The sequence below is a fragment of the Xyrauchen texanus genome, chromosome 22 (genome assembly GCF_025860055.1).
Source record: "Xyrauchen texanus isolate HMW12.3.18 chromosome 22, RBS_HiC_50CHRs, whole genome shotgun sequence".
In the NCBI taxonomy this organism is placed as follows: domain Eukaryota; kingdom Metazoa; phylum Chordata; class Actinopteri; order Cypriniformes; family Catostomidae; genus Xyrauchen; species Xyrauchen texanus.
The window spans coordinates 15,567,433-15,588,368 of NC_068297.1; the positions used below are offsets into that span (position 1 = coordinate 15,567,433).

At 37.2% G+C, this 20,936-nt stretch overlaps 1 protein-coding gene across 3 annotated transcripts; it reads right to left on the reverse strand.

The window, feature by feature from the left end:
* Positions 1-1,285: 1,285 nt before the first annotated feature.
* On the reverse strand, positions 1,286-19,785 carry LOC127662866 (aftiphilin-like). 3 transcript variants are annotated; one of them, XM_052154251.1, is made up of 9 exons: positions 19,637-19,785; positions 12,698-14,176; positions 9,373-9,509; positions 8,693-8,813; positions 7,306-7,362; positions 7,120-7,218; positions 6,897-6,927; positions 3,652-3,775; positions 1,286-2,512 (listed from the first exon to the last, which is right to left on the reverse strand). In XM_052154251.1, exons 2-9 carry the CDS (start codon positions 14,135-14,137, stop codon positions 2,377-2,379), a joined length of 2,145 nt encoding a protein of 714 aa, XP_052010211.1. In that variant the 5' UTR covers positions 14,138-14,176; positions 19,637-19,785; the 3' UTR covers positions 1,286-2,376. The 3 variants fall into 3 exon arrangements, 2 of the variants coding, with proteins under 2 accessions (XP_052010211.1, XP_052010210.1); XM_052154250.1 differs by having other exon boundaries at positions 9,373-9,533; XR_007972929.1 differs by lacking the exon at positions 1,286-2,512 and having other exon boundaries at positions 3,709-3,775; positions 4,179-6,927; positions 9,373-9,533.
* Positions 19,786-20,936: the final 1,151 nt, after the last annotated feature.

The following is a 20,936-nucleotide window of genomic DNA, read 5'->3' on the forward strand; positions in this document are numbered from 1 at the left end:
CTCATTGAAAATTACAATGAGAGACAGCAGTCTGATGTAGAATCCAATCTAAGAATCTTTTCTCCTCCATAGCACCTCATTCAGACAGCAGTGATTAGTGTGTCTGTGGACCAATCTAGGTTGTCTCCCTCTAAGAGAGAAAATAACGTGTTTGCATGAAGCAGGGATGAACACAACATAATATGTCTAAGGGTGAAAGGAATGATATAAAATATAATCTGCAAGTCATATATAACATGTGTAAGTAAAATAGCAGATAGCTTCATTAATATTTAAAAAACAGGTGAAAAGAAACTAAAAATACATAGATAAATTATGGACTGTGTACAGAAACAGCACAGGTGCCTTTGGGGCTCTCTGAAGGAAAACAGAACCAGTTAACTCCTGTCTGATGCACAAAGCAGCTGAGGAGCCAGAAGAGATTTCCTGATTGGGTGGCAAAAGACAAACAATGAATGTGCGCCAAAAGAAAACAGTGAAGGTGCACTCAATAATATTTCTCTAATTTAAAATACATTTTACACATGCAGAAATGAAAAATTTTGAAAAATATGTTTAAATGTACACTCACATAAGATGACGATTCCAGTCATATCAGTCGCCTAATAAAAGCGGTTTTAGTTTACATGGAGCGGGTCGCCTCATAGGGGCTGCCATGTTAAGATCACATGACCAGCCTGAATGAATGAATCATGGGTGACAATGAACAGTGCATTGAAATAGCATCTGTATCTGAAAACGTTACAACATACATTTTTCGAGTTTTTAGATATTATTACTCAACCGCTGTAACCAACTTGTGGTGGATCACTTTATTCGCCACATCGCCTTGCTTAATTCTGTGGCATCGCCAATGGTCACGGTAACTCATGTCACCAGAAACTGGAAGTCTCATTGAAAATCAAAGACTTCTGGTCACTTTGTTGCTGCCCCTGTGAACACCCCTTTAGAGAAGATCTGACTCACCCATAGTGCAATAATGTAAATACACATCTCATCTACATATGTAAATTCACATATTTAATTTAATAACTGTACATACCCCTAACTTGCACTTACAATACCACTTGCACATGTACATATACCCTTCTGTTAAATGTCCTATTATTTGTGTCTATTTATACTCTTAACATGTTTTACATTCTGGGTCTCACTGTAATGTTCTGTGTGCACTTGTTTCTTCTATCACCAAAAAAAAATTCCTTGTGTACGAGAGAACACTAGGCAATAAAGCTCATTAGGATTCTGATTCTGGCATTCAAAACAGAAAGAATAACAACGTTCGTCACTTTTTATTCTTGATCAATTTTAAAATACATTTTACAAAGGAAGAAAAAGATATGATCACACAGGAAAATCTCATTATAGTCTCTTTGCCACAGGAACAGTACAAACCATGCCCATCTTTTCATTAAAAGTATGGGCCGATAGCATTATTGTCATCTTCATATAATACCCATTTAATCTATATATTGTGCAAAGATCCTCCTTAAAAATAATACAGTGACATGACATAAAAACAGCTCAAACAACCACAACAGAATCAAATGCAAACCATACAAAATGCAGACTTGCAGAAAGACGCACTTTCCCTAATTAACAGTAACAAAATTAAAAGACAGTCTAATATTTTTTCAGTGTGCTCGTCAGTTGTGCGAAAACCAAATAAATAAATAAAACTACTGGCAGTGAAAGAAAATTATTGTTATATGATATTCATGTATTATATAGAATTAGGTGTACAACAGTCTAAACAAATAGTTAAACCAATGAGAGAAATCTTTAAGAGAGTAAAGGCGTGTCTTTCCAGTTTATTCTAATTTAAAATATATACATCTTTGAATGGAATGACATTTAAAAACACTGATAAATAAAAAAAATCACAAATTCAAACACAATGTATACTGTACTGTAGAAAGCAAGGGTCAGTATTCATCTACAGGCTGTCTGGTTTCAAGTAGTAACATGTGCAATTCTGGTATTTTACTTTTCACAAAAATCCATAAACATTTAACTCACAAATAAAAAAGTTATGTTCGGATAAAAGAAGTGAATATGCTGTTCTAAATACTGCATGTACTAGAGAAGGTGGAAGGTGCGTTTTATTTTTTTCACACATAGCAGGGCAATTCAAACTGTTTACAAAATCAACACATCAGCCAGGACTGTTATAGTTTATAATTTCTTTTAAATAATACTTTATAAAAGTATATAAAAGGCAGCTTTTAAAGATTACTTTTTATATGAAATTTGATTGTTTGGAGGAAGCCATGAAGAGAAGCTAGAGCTGCTGCTAGTACACAGAATAAATTATGATGTCATAATGACTGATAGAACCGCAGTATTGAAGGCTGATTGGCTGGTGGTCGTGTTTGGTTATGTGCGATTGGCTGCTGGAGTTAGGATGGAGGGGAACATTAGGACCCTGCCCTTCATGAAGGACAGATCAGGGAGAAGAGAGATAACCTTTGCAGCTTCTTCACTTAACTTTTCATCTTTTCCATCTGGCTTCCTGTGAAACACACAAAAATAAAAATGAGCAGCTTTTCACAAAAGCAGTATTAACAGCAGGGTAATAACGGCCTAATTAAACTTGCGCCGCTTGTTAGTCCAGTTATGAAAGAGTTATTCAGTCACATCATTATTTTTTTGATGCACAACTTGTATTCCAAATAAATTAAATGAGAGTTTATTCTGTAAACATGTTTCCATCATACTTGTACAATTCTTCTTCTCGGATAAAAAATGTATCCACCTCAAGTGAGTGTATACTTTTTTGATGCACATTGTGGTTTTTTTTGTGTTTTTTTCGCATCTTGGTGTTTGTGCATCTCAGCATTTTTTATTAGCAATATCCTAAAATACCCATGAAAATACATTGATGAAAAAAAAAGCCAATGAGGCCAATGTTTGGAGAGTTTAAAGGCAGAAATGTGAAGCTTTTAATTTAACACAGCACTAACATGAAATCTTCTGTTAAAAATTGTGCATTATTTGAGTTGTGAAGTTGTTTAAATCATCTTTACACAGAAAAGGTTAGTAAATGATTTCATCACACTAAAATCATGTAAACATTTTATTTTATTTATTTTTTTTTTAAGTCTTGTGGCTATACTTTTGAAACATGAATATGGTAACATTTATGCATTGGCCCCATTCACTTCAACTGTAAGAGTAAAGAAAAGGAGTGACATTAATCAAAATCAACTTTTGTGATAATCAACATCATGCCACAAATGCTGTAGACTGATCTTAACTTGTACTGAACCCGGAATATTCCTTAAATGACACTAAACCAATCTGGTGCTCAGAAAATATCTATGAATCTATAAATTCCTGCAAATACCTCAGAAATGTAACCAGGGTAATTTCCTGGAAAGCACATTTCTGAACAGCTATATATTCAGTCCCTGGCTACAAATGTCAGACAGATCTCAGATAATTGTAGATTAAAACAAGATTGAAAGATTTTTTACTCTCAAATCTCAAAAATCACAAGACACAAGAAAATCATGGAAACACTCCATGTAGTGGACAAAATGACACTTGCACAACGGTAAAGTAGACCCTGGCTAGTGAGTGACCAACACACTAACATAAGACACGTGTCAAGACATGAAGTGTATGTATTCATGCATGCATATTTCTAACCTGGCTGTTGATCTGGTTTTCTCCATCGATTCCATTAGTTTTGTAAATGCATCTGCACTGCTTCGACCAGTGTTGTTGGTCTCTATTTTAGCTGTAGTCAGTTCATACAACTCTGGATCAACACCTGCATAAACACAAAAAACTTTGAAACAAATGTACTACACACGGACAAACACACACACACACAAACAAAAACCCCAAAAAATAGAAACACATACATGCAAACAGACACAAAAAAATCCTTCCATTTTCAGTCAAAACAGCAATATTAATGAGACAAATTTTATTATTATTTTGTTTATTACAATATGAATAATATTTTGCTTCAACCTCATCATACTTTAATTGCATCATAGTTACAGTAAAGACTGCAAATATACCATGGAAACAGGATCTCAGAAGCACAGTAGAAAACTTGTGTTTAAAGAACATGCAAGACTGTGTTGTCTGACCTAAATATCATTTCCCAGACAAAGAGAAGCAAATCACTATCGACAGAAGAAAGGAAGAAAAACAGAGATACTCACAGAGCCAATCCAGAGAGGAGAAATGAGGGACAGAGCGCCATACTAAGAAGAAAATCTAAGATGACAGCTTCCCTTTAAAGACATCGGTTTTTAAATCACAAACAGAATGAAAAAGTAAGGAAAGAAGATTTCACAGCAAGCCAGCTACTTGAAAACAGAACCGATTCTGTTCTGTTCAAACCTGGTAGTGGAGTGTCATTTTCAATATTTGTGTTACAATCATCCACAGGCCCAAAATAGTCCAAATTTAGCTCTGGGAATCCACCATCTTGCGCTTCACATGAGAGTTATAGCAATGATAGTGTAACAGTGCGAATTAGTGTGTTAGTGCTTGAAGCATTTAAAACCCATGATATATTAACAGTAATATATACAAATGTAATAGCAGTATATGTAAAAGATTTAAAGGAAGATACAGATTCTACAGATATGAAGAAACTAATAGCAGATCAGTACAAAACATGTCAGTGTCAACATGTCCGCTTATTATAAACAGCTTATTTTCCAGAATGTATTGGGGTTTGCTAGTCCTTATTATTTAGGCAAGTTACGTCAGATAAGGTTGCTTACCTGCTTACCAGGTCAGTGTCTGGCAACACTGACCTGTAGCAACATATTAGGCAAAGAGAGAAGAGCTATAGTGAAGTGAATGTGAAGAGCTATAGACATATTGAAGTACATCATTTTATTAGACATTTTTGGGGGGGATTTTCACCCCAATTTGGCACACCCAATTCCCAATGCTCTCTAGGTGGCGTAGTGACTCGCCTGAATCCGGGTTGCGGAGGACAAATCTCAGTTGCCTCCGCGTCTCAGATCGTCACTCCATGTATCACGTGGCTTGTTGAGCACGTTACTGTGGAGACCTAGTGCATGTGGAGGCTTTACGCTATTCTCCACGGCATCCATGCACAACTCAACCCAACGTGACTCTACCCACCTTAGCCAATTAGTTGCTTAGGAAGTCTGACTGGAGTCACTCAGCACGCCCAGGTGTGGTAGTCAGCGTCTTTACTTGCTGAGCTACCCAGGCCCCAGTACATAATTTTATTGACAGATTTATGATGTATATTTATCAAAAGAAATTCAATGTGGTGTGACACAACAACAAAAGTCTTTAATGTCAACAATTTGGTAAAGATCAAGCAAAAGCAGTAGATCACAGTTTGCAAAAGGTTGTTAAAAGTGCATTGACGAAGATCTGACTGAGGTCTGAGACAGGAAGGAGACAATCATTTGTTTTTATCAGATGGAAAAACAGAATATGAACATAAAGACAAGGAAACATGGTGTCTTACATTTACATGGACTGTTGAACCGAAATTTCCACCAAACTCAAACTTCACATGTGCAAAATAGTATCTCAGCGTGTGTTGTAGCATGTTTATGTAAATCTTTAAAATAATTGTTGGTGTTCACCCTTCAAACAAGCCAAGGCAAGCTGTACAATGGCTTTAAATTAGCACCAGCAGTAAGGTCAGCTATTCCAAAAAAGATTAGCAATACATTTTTCAATCAAACCTGAGACAATAGCTGGAGCGTAAGGACTAATCTGGTGGTATTTTTGACAACACAATAGAGAAAATATGTAATAATGGGCAGAGAGTCTTGCATATCTTGACAAGGTGATTAATCCCTGTTAAAACTATATACTTATCATTTGAGGTAGTACATTTCAGCCGCTGCGTGTGTATATGAGCGTAGAAAGCATACTGAAGATGGCCTGTAATTTCATAGTGCATATGCAAAAACAAGAGGAACAGGCAATAGAGAACAGGGTATAAACATATAAAATCAAAACAAAGACAAATATGTTTCTGAGTAGTGTTTCAGTACCCTTTTCCACCAAAATGGTGCTGGTTCTTGTGCTGGAGCCATAAAATTTGATTTGATTTATTGTGTCTTTAAGCTATTACAAGTTGCTCTTGATGCTACAGTTAAGCACAAATACTATTTATAGCAACCAGTTTACATATACAGAGTAATTTTGTAGATAAAATAATTTTAAGATGGCACGGAAAAATAAAGTGGCCAGAGCTGCTGTACAATGAAACACACCAAATGTCCATCTGAACGCATGTCACATTGCAGCAATGAGCGTTTCAGTGTAGATATTTGCTGATTATAATGGGGATGATATCATTTTACTTGATCTAGTTTAGTTTTTTGCATCAGTTTTGCCAGACTAAAATGTTGTTGTGAAGGTTTTACATAGTAAGGACATTATCTTGCCCCCCTGCTTCTGACATTATCGGGTCAAAATCAGAAGGATTTATGGGCTGATGCAGAGCAGATATACATATGAATATGCACAGAACAGTTCCAGATTGGGCACCAGCTCCAGTACTTGAACCCTGTTGGTGGAAAAGGGGCTTGGGAGGAAAGAGAGAGAGAGCGAGAGAGAAGAGAAATATAAATTTCCCAAATCGCTTCAATTGTCTCCTGTCTTGTGGTTCAAAAGCATCTGTCAACAAGATTTGGATAGCTATTACTCAAATTGTCCTGGTAATTGTAGTTCAGTGTTTAAATCAAAACAAAAACCATTTGCAATATCTGTGAATTGTGAATGGAACAGAAAGTTAGAAAGACAGAGAGAAGATAGGAGTGATGGTGATAAAGGGCAGGGTGATGAGAAGTATCAGGAGTACGATTTCTGCCGTGAGTGGCAATTGGTTTTATCTTGAGCTATAGAGAAGGAGGCACGGCGAACAGACATACCGTCAATACTAACAGCCAAAGAGGGTGCCACCTGCAATACATGAAGCATCAACACACAACCAGTTTAGAAATCTTTTAAACAAGTTTACTGAATGGCCAAGAAACAGAGAAAATATAAAGAATGATAAACAATGCACATGGCACTTTCCAATATTAACTCCAGGTGTAGGTTCCATATTTTAAGGTCAAACTATATACCCAGATGTATATGTGCTGTCCTCACCTGAGTGTGTAGTATATTTCCACTCTCCACAGGAGTAGAAGGAGAAAGTGCAGGAGAGGCTGGAGATTTTGAGGACTCTTTCGTGGGCTCAAGCATTCCCTGAGAGGAAGAGAGACAGAAAAAGTGTGAGAGGGTTAAAATCAGCACAAAATACTGCATGATGTTGGGCTCCAGGATTTCACTCACCAGCCCAGCAGCAAACATAGGCACGATAACTGGCTGCTTCTTCTCACCAGTGAACAACTGATGAAAAGACATGAAAAGAAAATATTATAATAATTATATATAAATAAATAAATATATACAGATCTCAAAAAAAGTTGCTCTGTATTTACTAATTATAGCTGCGTGTTTGAGTAAAATATTTTTTTTGGTTTTATTCTATAAAGTACTGACAACATTTCTCCCAAATTCCAAATACAAATATTGTCATTTAGAGCATATATTTGCAGAAAATGAAAACTGGTAAAGAAATTCAGTCTTTGCAGACCTCGAAAAATGCAAAGAAAACAAGTCCATATAAATTTTTATACAACACAATACTAATGTATTTACTTTGGAAGAGTTCAGAAATCAATATTTGGTGGGATAACCCTGATTTTCAATCACAGCTTTCATGCAGGCTCTCTACAAGTATTTCACATTGCTGTTGGGTAACATTATGCCACTCCTGGCACAAAAATTCAAGCAGCTCGGTTTTGTTTGATGGCTTGTGGCATCCATCTTCCTCTTGATCACATTCCAGAGGTTTTCAATGGGGTTCTGATCTGGAGATTGAGCTGGCCATGACAGGGTCTTAAACCGGTGGTCCTCCATTCACACCTCGATTGACCTGTTTGTGTGGCCTGGAGCACGGTCATGCTGAAAAAGCCAATCCTCAGAGGGGAACATCGTCAGAGACAAAGGAAGCAAGTTTTCTTCCAGGATAACCTTGTATGTGGCTTGATTCATGGGTCCTTCTCAAAGACGAATCTGCCCGATTCCAGCCTTGGTGAAGCACCCCCAGATCATCACTGATCCTCCACCAAATTTCACAGTGGGTGCAAGACACTGTCTCCAGGTCTCCTTCTAACCATTAGATGACAAGGTGGAGAATCGGTGATGCTCTGCGGGTGCTTCAGCAAGGCTGGAATCGGGCAGTGTATATATTTACACACGCACGCCACGCACACTCGATGGCTTACCACCAGATACAACAAAAATTCCCCATCCAAAAAGTGGGGGCACAAAAATTCCCTAATAACATCTGATACAGTTTTTAATATTCTATTACAGTCTTAGTTATAGCCTATATATTATGGAATAAAATATGAATTAGCCTAATGTTGATTTAATTCTTAGGATAAGAGGTAATAAATTCTCTATCTTTTGAATTTTATTTTTAATTAATCAATTTAAATTTGACATAAACAGATTTAGTTTTAGACTTAGAATTTAGATTTAGTTTGTTTTAAGTGGTTATATAAAAATATGTCCTCATAAAGGTAAAACATCTAATACTGCCCTTTAATGTGAAAGTTAATTTCTGACCCTGCTATGTACTGTATCAGTAATTTACTTTACAGGAACTCACAATGTTCCTGATTCCTAGGCAATCCAGCAGGAGTCTGTTGCTATGGGAACCTGCCCATTTGAACTTGAGGCCGTGTGTGCCGTGAATATCCTGAAGGTGGCGCCATATGGCTAATGCATTCCTGTAGGAACAGAAAAGACCCCTCAGACTTTTCTCTGAAACTCAAAAGCATAACTGAAATGCAGAAAATACGGAAACACCTTCAATGGTGCTCTTACTGGCAATATCAGCAGAGAGCAGATCAGTCTTTGGCTCTGGTTGGGAGGGGGAATTTATCTTAAAGTCTTATAAAATGTCAAATCTTTTATCCAGAAGAGTTTTTGATTATATAAAAGTCAATCTAATCATATAAGAGCACACGATCTTTAGATCCTTTCCAAATGGTCACCTGTTGTCATTAATCTGGTGCCACATATTTACAGCAGCACATGCAGAAACAATCTTAAATCCAAGCCTTGCTCTGCATGTGATGTTTTAAGTGGTGCGCACTGCTAAATAAACTCCTGCATTTCATGCATCAGTCAGTCTGTGTCTGTCTAGAGGCAGAGTCCTAAAAAGACTTCACTCAGTGACACACTCAACTCTGAGAACAAACATAGATGAAGTGAAAATAAAAGTAGTATCTCCACTGATTCATTTATCATCTTTGTCTCATCCACTGTCCACTCCACAGCTCTTACCCCAGGGCAAAAGAGCTGCTCGGGTCCCTTAGCTCCGGAGGATCCTGAGCCTGCAGGGCTTCCTCGAGGGTCAACACCACTGTGACCCCACTAACCTCAGGACTGACATCTGAAGGGAAAGTGGATCTGAAGAGATGCTGAAATGTACAGCTGAACTCAGTCTAAGAGAAACGGGCAACACAAGCAGACATTTATTGTTTTTTTCTGTTTCCTTTTGAACCCATATTATCATCTTCTTTGCAACCCACATTGAGAAAAAAATAAGTCATTTAGAACTGCAGTTCACGACTAATTTCTGTCAAACCTCACTCTCATCCCTCTCTCCATTTCTCTCTCTTTTCTCAGTCTCATTCTTTCTGTTAAGCTCAATTGATGGCATATGTGTTGATTAAAACAAAAAACATTTTGACTCATCCCTGGTGGAAGAGGGTACTGAAACGCTACTCAGAAACATATTTATCTCTGTTTCGATTTTATATGTTTATACCCTGTTCTCTATTGCCTGTTCCTCTTGTTTCTGCAAATGCACTATGAAATTACAGGCCATCTTCAGTATGCTTTCTACGCTCATATACACACGCAGTGAAATGTACTACCTCAAATGATAAGTATGTAGTTTTAACAGGGATTAATCAAGATATGCAAGAAAAAAATTCTCTATTGTGTTGTCAAAAATACAACCAAATTAGTCCTTATCCCTCAATTGAAAAAATAAATAAATCTGGGTTACAGTGAGGAACTTACAATGTAAGTGAAGGGGTCCCATTTTTGAAGGGTTTGAAAAGGCAGAAATGTGAATCTAATAATTTTATTAAAGCACTAACATTAATTCTTGTTAAAACTTCATTGTTAAAGCAATATTTGAGCTGTAAAGTTTAAATTGTTGCTTTTAAAGTCGTTTTAGAGTGTTCTGCATTACATCGGCATGGCAACGAAGTTGTAAAATTGGGAATAACTCTTCACACAATACACAGAAAAGGTTAGCAAGCGATTTTTATCACTCTAGAATCGTGTTAACATTCATATCATTTACGTCTTACAGCTACACCTTTGAAACCACAAGTATTTTAATGTTTACGGATTTGCCCCATTCACTTCCACTGTAAGTGCCTCACTACATCGCATATTATTGTTTTTTAAAGAAAAGGAGGGACGAGAAGTTTTTGTTGTAATCAACACATATGCCGTCAATTGAGCTTAACTTGTATTGAACACGGAATATTCCTTTAACAACACACTTTGATTAACACACACAAACAAACAAAGAGGTTATGAGGCATACGGGATGTCCGGTTTCATCACATTTCTTAGAATTAAAAGGGACACCATTAACTACAGTATTTGAGTTCTTGACACTATATAATTTTGGGACGTTGATGTGTTCTGCACTGTGACAAGCTAAACTCCATCTGAAACTATTTTAATCAGCATTTTGCTAATACTTCTATTATTATGCATGCAGTTTTTATGACAATATTAACTGAGACTACATGGAATATTTGTACTTGTATAAATTCTTGAAACACCTCAAATGTTTTAATTTAATATGAATCAATGAAGTCAAAATGTGATTGAAATGAAAAAGAAAATGGTGACCAGTCACAGCACCTAGAAAATAAACTCATACATGAATGTACTGTAAATGTAAAAATACATTTTAACCTAAAGTCTTGATATTGTAAAAAATTATGTATACAGTATATATATATATATATATATATATATATATATATATATATATATATATATATATATATATATATATATATATACATATATACACACTCACCTAAAGGATTATTAAGAACACCATACTAATACTGTGTTTGACCCCCTTTCGCCTTCAGATCTGCCTTAATTCTACGAGGAATTGATTCAACAAGGTACTGAAAGCATTCTTTAGAAATGTTGGCCCATATTGATAGGATAGCATCTTGCAGTTGATGGAGATTTGTGGGATGCACATCCAGGGCACGAAGCTCCCGTTCCACCACATCCCAAGATGCTCTACTGGTTTGAGATCTGGTGACTGTGGGGGCCATTTTAGTACAGCGAACTCATTGTCATGTTCAAGAAACCAATTTGAAATGATTCGAGCTTTGTGACATGGTGCATTATCCTGCTGGAAGTAGCCATCAGAGGATGGGTACATGGTGGCCATAAAGGGATGGACATGGTCAGAAACAATGCTCAGGTAGCCCGTGGCATTTAAACGATGCCCAATTGGCACTAAGGGGCCTAAAGTGTGCCAAGAAAACATCCCCCACACCATTACACCACCACCACCAGCCTGCACAGTGGTAACAAGGCATGACGGATCCATGTTCTCATTCTGTTTTCAGCCAAATTCTGACTCTACCATCTGAATGTCTCAACAGAAATCGAGACTCATCAGACCAGGCAACATTTTTCCAGTCTTCAACTGTCCAATTTTGGTGAGCTCTTGCAAATTGTAGCCTCTTTTTCCTATTTGTAGTGGAGATGAGTGGTACCCGGTGGGGTCTTCTGCTGTTGTAGCCCATCCACCTCAAGGTTGTGTGTGTTGTGGCTTCACAAATGCTTTGCTGCATACCTCGGTTGTAACGAGTGGTTATTTCAGGCAAAGTTGCTCTTCTATCAGCTTGAATCAGTCGGCCCATTCTCCTCTGACCTCTAGCATCAACAAGGCATTTTCGCCCACAGGACTGCCGCATACTGGATGTTTTTCCCCTTTTCACACCATTCTTTGTAAACCCTAGAAATGGTTGTGCGTGAAAATCCCAGTAACTGAGCAGATTGTGAAATACTCAGACCGGCCCGTCTGGCACCAACAACCATGCCACGCTCAAATTTGCTTAAATCAGCTTTCTTTCCCATTCTGACATTCAGTTTGGAGTTCAGGAGATTGTCTTGACCAGGACCACACCCCTAAATGCATTGAAGCAACTGCCATGTGATTGGTTGATTAGATAATTGCATTAATGAGAAATTGAACAGGTGTTCCTAATAATCCTTTAGGTGAGTGTATATACACAGTGCATCCGGAAAGTATTCACAGCGCTTCTTTCACATTGTCATTATGGGGTATTGTTTGTAGAATTTTCAGGAAAATAATTAATTTAATCCAATTTAATAAGGCTGTAACATAACGAACTGTGGAAAAAGTGAAGTGCTGTGAATACTTTCTAGATGCACTGTGTGTGTGTGGGTGTGTGTGGGTGTGTGTGTGTGTGTGTATGTATATATATATATATATATATATATATACAAATACTGTGTAGTTTCCAATTTTAACTTAAGTAACCCATAATGAAAAACAAGTGGATTAACATCTAAAACAACTCACAGTGTCTTTGTCCATTCTGTTTCTCTGGGGGTTTTCACTAGAGAGCACTGTTGAAGTCATATAATCTTGTACCTCTGTACCCACAAAAGTAGTCTGTTCCTCCCCAAATGCTGACCATGAATCCTGACTCTCTTCTATGCCTTCATGTTGTCCAAACGAAGCCCAGTTCTCTTCCTCTTCCACCACCACACCACCAAACAGAACAGAGCTAAAGTCAGCAAAACTATCGCTAGGCGGCAACTCTGAACAAAAACCTCCTGTACTGTCAGCAAACTTCTCCTCTTCCTCAGCTGGCTCATCTTGCTCCTTGAAGTCTTTCAGGGTGTCCATGTCACCAAATTCATCATCGGAGGAGCAGCATGACATTGCCGTGACAAAATCAGCGAATCCTTCCTGGATTAGTGGTTCAGTCCGGCTGAAGTCTGCAAAACCCTGAGTTACATCTCTGAAATCCCCAAAGTCCTCTTCGGCTGCACCTCTGTCTGTTGGTGTATCATTAAAGGCCTTAATGTCCTCATTTACCTCCATGTCTGAGGATTCATGAATTTCCCTTGTGTCTCTGTTCAGTTGTGTGTCAGAGGTTATATCCACATCAAATGAGGGGGCTGTCGCTGCCTTGGAATCACCCGTGACACTACAAATAACAAAGTCCTCACTTGAGGAGCCAGCAGCACCTGGAAGTCCCTTATCTTCTGGTCCCTTGTTCTCCTTATGTTCCTGCTTATCTTCAGCCTCCTGTACATCTTTACATGGACTAAATGACTGGGAGTCATCACTTAACTCCATTTCCACTCCCATCTCTACAAGTTCAGATTTTTCTTTAGGAGATGAGTTACTGTTACAGTCTTGCAGGTTGTCTGTTTGGTTAATTTTCTGTGTTCCGTCTAACCCATCATCCAGTCCAGAGTTTATTCTGCTCTCTGTGCTTTTTAAGAAGGTGCGCTGAACTTTCTTTTGCTCTGAATGGCCATTACTGAGGTTGTTTCGGTCACCTGTGCCATCTAAATTCTGGCCTGTGCAGCTGTGGATTTCAGAGAGCTCCTTCTGTGGGTCAGAGGATGTTACACCATTTGTGAGAATCTCCAATGTTTCCTTCTTTATATTCTCAGTGCAACTGTGCACCTCTGTCTCACCTTCTAATGTTTCTAGGTTTGATACCACACAAGGCTGGTATGCTTCCTCTAATATTTTTTTCACATTGGCGGATCTGTTCTTTCCAGACAGAGTGAGATTCTGCACGGATGTGATGTACAGGTCAGGTGGAGAGTCCTCCAGTACATTTGATTGGTTGAACGTTATGGGTGTGTCAAGCTCTGAGAAGCTGCAACTGGACATCATGCCTCTGTCGCCGAAACTGCCAAACTCACTGAACTCATCCTCTGCTGCCTCGTCCATTGGAGGCGGCGTGGAAGAGTACAAATGGACGACATTGGGCTCCATAGTCCTCTTGTGCCACCTGGGGGCCACATGCACAGACACCTAGAAAAGATAACACAAACAGTTTTAGAACACTGTAAAAGGAAGATTTTTTTTTTTTGAGAATTGCATTGTCTTACCATTACAGAACAAGAACAAAACTTTACTTTCACTATACTTTAATTCAGCACTACATAAAACACCATAGTTTAAAAGAAATAAATATATTCAGAAATAAAAATTCTCTCATCATCTGCTCAGCCTAATGCCATCCCAAATGACTTTCTTTCTTCTGCTGAACACAAATGAAGATTTTTAGAAGAACATCTCTTCTAAAATGCAAGTCCATAAAATGCAAGTGAAAGGTGGTCAGAACAATGAAGCTCCAACAAGTATAAAGGGAGCATAAAAGTAACCCATAAGACTCCAGTGGTTAAATTCATGTCTTCAGAAGCAATAAAATAGGTGTGGGTGAGAAATCACCTTTTTTTACTATAAATCTCCATCTTTTAACAGCCCCGACCAGTAGGTGGCAATATGCATAAAGATTGTGAATCGCCAACAAACAAAAGAAGAGGAATGTGGAAGTGAAAGTTAAAGTAGAGTTTTATATTAAAAAGGACTTAAATATTGAAATGTTTCTCACCCACACCTATTGTATAGCTTCTGAAGATATGGATTTAGCCACTGGAGTATGGATTACTTTTATGCTGACTTTATGTGCTTTTTGGAGCTAGAAAGTTCTGGTCACATTCACATGCATTGTATGGACCTACAGAGCTGAGATATTCTTCAAAAATATTTGTTTGTTTTCTGCAGAAGAAAGTCATATACATCTGAGACGGCCTAAGGGTGAGTAAAAGATGAGAATATTAATTTTTGGGTGAATAATTCCACAAGCTATAGGCCTTTATAATTCAGCATTCATAGTACATTTTGTGCACATATGTCCCAATCATATGTTCTAAACAGTGAATACAACAGCCACATTCACCAAAAGCCCTTTTTCTGGTATTTTGATAAATATGCCTTTCATTTGATAGCTGTAGCATCAATTTAACTATATTATCACTCTATGTTTGGTATTGTGAACACAACTCTACCGCTGAACAACATGCAAAACAAAAACCCTTAAAGAAGACCTTAAAGGGATAGTTCACCCAAAAATGTAATTGTCATTATAAATTGAAGATGAAAATTATTGTGACTGGGGCTGTCAGTCCTCAATAATATGCCTAACAACTCCTTTTGTGTTCCTTAGAAGAAAGTCATATGGATTTGGAACAGCACTGGGGTGAGTGAATGATTACATAAATTGTCTGTTTTGTTTTTTATTGAACTACCACTTCAGTTTTGTTGCAATTGACCAATGAAATGAATGACATATGTATTATTTACAGTATTTGTAACAGTGCATTAGTGTTGCAGCAGTATACCACGGTTTGAAAATTGACAGTTATCATACCATGTACATTTGCTTATCTACGGTATTGAGAAAAAAAATGCAACCGGATGGAGAATCCCACATGCGCGTGCGCATCTTCTTTATTCCTTGTCTGCCTGTCAGACTCGTCAACTTGCGACACACGCGCACGCAGCGGAGAAAATGTCTGAGAGAAACGAGGCGAGGGGGTCTGACGTGTGTGTGTGTGTGTGTGTGTGTGTGTGTGTGTGTGTGTGTGTGTGTGTGTGAGTTAAAGCAGTGTTTCTCAACTGGTTTATTCGGACTGGGTCGTGGACAGCAGGGAAAGAACAATCCCATGGTTCTCCCATTGAAGATATTTCGACGGCCGCCCAAGTGATAGACTATTTAGGACTGCCGACGCAGATTTAATGATAATCTCGCAAACAGCTAAACCAGACATGGGCAACATACGGCCCGCGGCTCATTTATCGAAAAAGTGTTTTTATTTTTAATTGGATATTTCAGTTAACTTGCATTGGGTTGCCAGATAAGAGACGAAACACCCCCAGTTTGAGATTTATACTTGCGCAAATTGGAAATATTCCGCCTAATATTATACTTATTTTGTGCAATCTGGCAACCATGTATGTCTCGCTTTCTCCTTTGATCAAACTTGTAGTGCAATATTCTGCTCAAGGAAAAGTGTTATACAGCTACTCTGTGTCCATTCTTGAGGCTGCTTGTGATGTTTGGTGCTACTAATATTGCAGGTAAACCTTCAGTGATTAAATTAAATATAAAAGTAGATCTTGGCATCATTGACACATGGAGGGGTAATCATTGACATGCGAGCAAAAGCAAGCCAGAGACGAATATGAAAATTAATTTTTTATTTGTGCAAAGTACACTCGCCCGCTTTGCGACAAACATTAAAAGTTTTTTTTATTATTATTAAAACTGAATAATAAATTAACAGGGAAGTAGAGATGGTAAAATAAATGTATAAGTCTCAGCCTTTATTCAGTTTTTTTAATGCCTGATAGAAAAGTATCTATCTTTGTAGAGCAATACAATACTTCAAGCAATTGCTGAATAGTCCCATTAGTCACAGATACACTTCGGAAAATTGAGTACACAACTATTTCTGGTATTAAAAGATACAAAAACCAAATCAATGCAGAACATTGTATCTCAAAAGGCTTACAATGTGGCCCCCTCATGCACTACTTACAGCCCGATGTGGCCCCTTTACCAAAATAGTTACAAATATTAATAATTACACACATCACCTTTACAAATGTATTTCAGGATTTTACATGAGTAAAAGTAACTGTTATATTTTGACAAAATGTTATAGTTTCATATGAAATAATCTAAAGGTAGAATCTATTACACCTCATTTTATATCTACAGTGGTAGTTGTAGTTAAAGTTTCAAGATGTGTTTCAGCTAGTATTTATTTTTCATAAATACATTAATTTATTATTACTATTATTCAAGACTAGCTACACTGACATAACCACGATAACAAGGAGCCTTTCCTCCTGTGTAATATGTGTATAAATATTTAATATTAGGTAACAAACGGGATGATAATGGGCTCAAATAAGTAAATATGTTCTTCAATTTTTAAAAGGGGGGAGAGAAAACTTCCTGTAGATTTTGACATCAACAACAAAAATAATGTCACTTGATGCATATCCTTGTACTGGAAAACCATGAACAAAACTACGCAGCATAAAAGGAAATGCAACCCAGGATACATTAAATGCAGGTTATGTTTAATCTATGGCAGGTCGACACTTGATGTCCAATGTAAAATCTGTCCTGAAGCAAAACCAGTTGAGAAGCACAGAGTTAAAGCACAGAGTTAAAGCACAGAGTTAAAGCACAGAGTTAAAGCACAGAGTTAAAGCACAGGGTTAAAGCACAGGGTTAAAGCACAGGGTTAAAGCACAGGGTTAAAGCTACAGACAGGAGCAGTCTGGCTATGCTGTCGTGCACCTACAGTATATGTTAACTGTTAATAATCATAGGACATTACTTTAAAAGCTCACACAGCTGATGTTATTTTTCATTTAGTAGTTCATTTAACATGTAAACTAACATGCTTTAGTTACATAACATGTTATAGTTACATGATATTTTGTATCATGTTTATAATTCTGTTTATTTTAATTCTGTTAGTTTTCTTATTTTTTCTATTTATTTTATTTTCAAAAGGGAGACTTTTTTTTTTTTACACATACTTCAATAAAATAAACTGTTTCAAGTTTCAATTATAATAAAGTGTTTGCTCAAAAATAAATAAATAAATAAATAAATAACCCTTCTGTTTTCACTGATAATAGTAATTGTGTAATACCGTGATATTTTCTGAGATGTTATCATACCATGAAAATCTCATACCATTGCAACCTTACAGTGCACTGACTTGGTATTTTGGTCTAAAAAGATTTTTATGCACTAAAAAAAATCAGTCACAAAAAAACTAAAATCAGTCGATAGGGAAGAGTATTCAGCACTACTAAATCATGAAGCAGCCCATTCATTATTCACTTACCATACGAGATGATTCAATTGACAAAAGCTACTAATATTTAACAGTTTATTTGCAGACTTATTACCCTGGGTCAGAGTTGAGTGGTTGTGCAATGGGGAAAATCAATAATACTGGTCATATGCAAATTCACGTTTCAGTAGTTTCTGGTATTAGGTTCATGATTCCTTGACTGCAACTGTTTCTGTCATCATTGTAAAAGTGAAAGCAGTTCTGTCTCGCTGCAAAGTGAACATGACACAGTAATATGAAGTCACATAATAAGCAGGTAGGAGCTCACAGTGCTCAGTTCCTGCACTATTTTACACTACTAGTAGATCTACACTCAGTTTAAACAAAGCTCTACAATCATGTGGCAGCTGAACGTTAATTCTAGAACTCAAGATAAGTTTTTTGCACAATCTGTGTCAACAATTGTAGAATCTTAAAGGGGTCATGACATGGCGAATACAATTTTCCTCGATCTCTTAACATATAAGAGGTCTTTGAATTATACAAATATATTCAGAACTCAAAATTTCCTTCTCACCGCAAAAAGAGCATTTGTTGAAACCAAGCTTTCAACAAATGCCAAACGTCCTCCACATTGTGATGTCACACTGTTGTAGACATTTGACTGCCTCCCAGAGTGGGATCTAGGGGAGTGGGCTTTGCCCTCCCAAATTATACTTACTTATATTACTTATCTTCTTGGCATGACTTACTGAATTCAGTCTTGAGAGAAGAAAATATAGGCTTATTTTTAGTAAATTAAGAAACTGTTCGTCAGTCGTCACCCAAAAAACTTCCTAAGAATGTTAAGACAGCATTTCACGGGTCAGAAATGGTCATTTATCTGACACTTTTAGTCATTTGACTGGAGGACAAACTTAAATAGGTCACAGAGTGACCTAAATGACTGCTTCTATGAGTGAGCGCCTACGAGTCTATGATGTCTACATGTTCAGTGTTGCAAAACAAAGTTTTGGCTGGGGCTCCTAATTTTAACCAGACCTAATAGTACACTATATAGAAGATATTTGAATTCATAAAAACAGTAAGAAAATCTTCCAGCCAATCAGTTAAGTAATTGCAAACTGCTGTAAATTCTTTTTAAGATTTTCACAAATAGCTAAAACACAAGAGACTTGTTTTCCTCGGGCAAACACACACATATACACATGCACACTGTGTAAACGTTGATATGTTTGAGTCTATTTGAGGGGTTGTAAACTGATGAGGAAACCCAATCCACTCCCTTTGTGCTCTCTGTGCCTCAGACCAAACACTGTCACTGAGGGACACAGTCCCATACAGTTCCTATATAAAGACATCCAAAAACTAAAATGAAAGCCTTTTGCTCAATTCAAAATAATTTTAAATGGAAAAGAATTTCCCTTGACAGGGCAACCTGTCTGGTAGGACTAGTTTGGGGTACTAATCTACCCCCATGAACAAACTGGAATGACTGCTGTTGTCACATTAGGCTTCTAGATCCTCCTGTCCCTGTACAGCACAGCTTACATGTAAGTGGATTGACAACAACAACCTGACAGCACATGCAGCACAGTATTCTTACCTTCACCTATCCGCTATGGGTGATCATGACGGACACTTAACCTGCTCGAGGACATATCACACAGCTCTTCTCTTCTCTCTTCGTTCTCACTACCAGTTTCAGCACTCATCCGGAGCTCCGCGTCCAACTACATGCAAGACCCAGACCTTTATTATCGCCCTACCGGATCACAAATAAGAGATCTGCCGCCCCCTGTCTGCGCGGAGTATGACGAAACGACACCGGAAAAAGAATGCAATGGAATTATGCAAAAATCTGGGTTGAGGTGAGGTACTTACAATAGACGTGAATGGGGCCAATCCGTAAACGTTAAAATACTCACTTTTTCCCTAAAAAATATAGCCACAAGACGTAAACAATATGCATGTTAACGTTATTTAAGTGTGATAAAATTGCTTACTAACCAGTTCAGTATAGTAAGTTTATTATCCATAATGTGGAAATTTGTCTTCGGCTTCCTTCACCATAGACAGCATAAACATAAACAGCATCTAAAAAAATATGATATGTTTATATATGTTTATATATCCAATTTTACAACTTCATTGCCATGACGATGTAACGCCGTAACCCTAATCCTGCAGAAACGAATATTTAAACAAATTTACATCTCAAGGAATAGTTTTAACAGAAGAATTAATGTAAGGGTTTTTATAAAATTATAAGATTTGCATTTTTGCTTTTAAACCCTCCAAACATTGGCCCCATTTACTTCCAAAGGAGGGATACGTCGAAATGGATTTTCTTGGTAATAAACATTATGGCACAAATGCTATAGATTTATCTTAACTTGTATTAAACCCGGAATAATGAGACATCTGAATTATATGATTGACAAGCCTGCTTTATAATTTCACCGGACTGCCAACTTTAAACTACAAATGCCACAATAATGCAAATTTAGGACTCTTGCTCTCTATATTTGTGGTTTGCTTTATATAGCATGCTTTTTTATAAAAACCACAAATTCGCAGAAAATCATAACAAAACTGGTTACAAGAAGATGCTCTTCCATTTCATGTCATATCTTGCCATAAACGATATATACACTGAAAAAAAAAAAAGATTTTGCGAGGTGTTAATTACACCTCGCAAGCTAGAACAGTTAGAAGCATTAAATTCGCTTTGATAAAATTACACAACATGTCCTTTAATAATTTAAATAAAAACAACCATATAAAACTTATATTAAAATACATTTAATTAATGCACGCATGCGCAGTTGCGCACATGCGTTCCCTTACGACTTCAGTCCACTTGACATTATATGACGATTCATGATGAGAGATGCCTGAGACCA

Bases quoted from the DNA above. Each gene is read 5' to 3' on its own strand.
- LOC127662866 (XM_052154250.1), bottom strand. From the start codon at position 14,137: ATGGAGCCCAATGTCGTCCATTTGTACTCTTCCACGCCGCCTCCAATG. The intron at 7,219-7,305 runs GTGAGTGAAATC...TCTTCCTCTCAG, and splicing joins CTATGTTTGCTGCTGGGCTG to GGAATGCTTGAGCCCACGAA. The intron at 3,776-6,896 runs GTATGTCTGTTC...GTGTTTATGCAG, and splicing joins TTTGGCTGTTAGTATTGACG to GTGTTGATCCAGAGTTGTAT.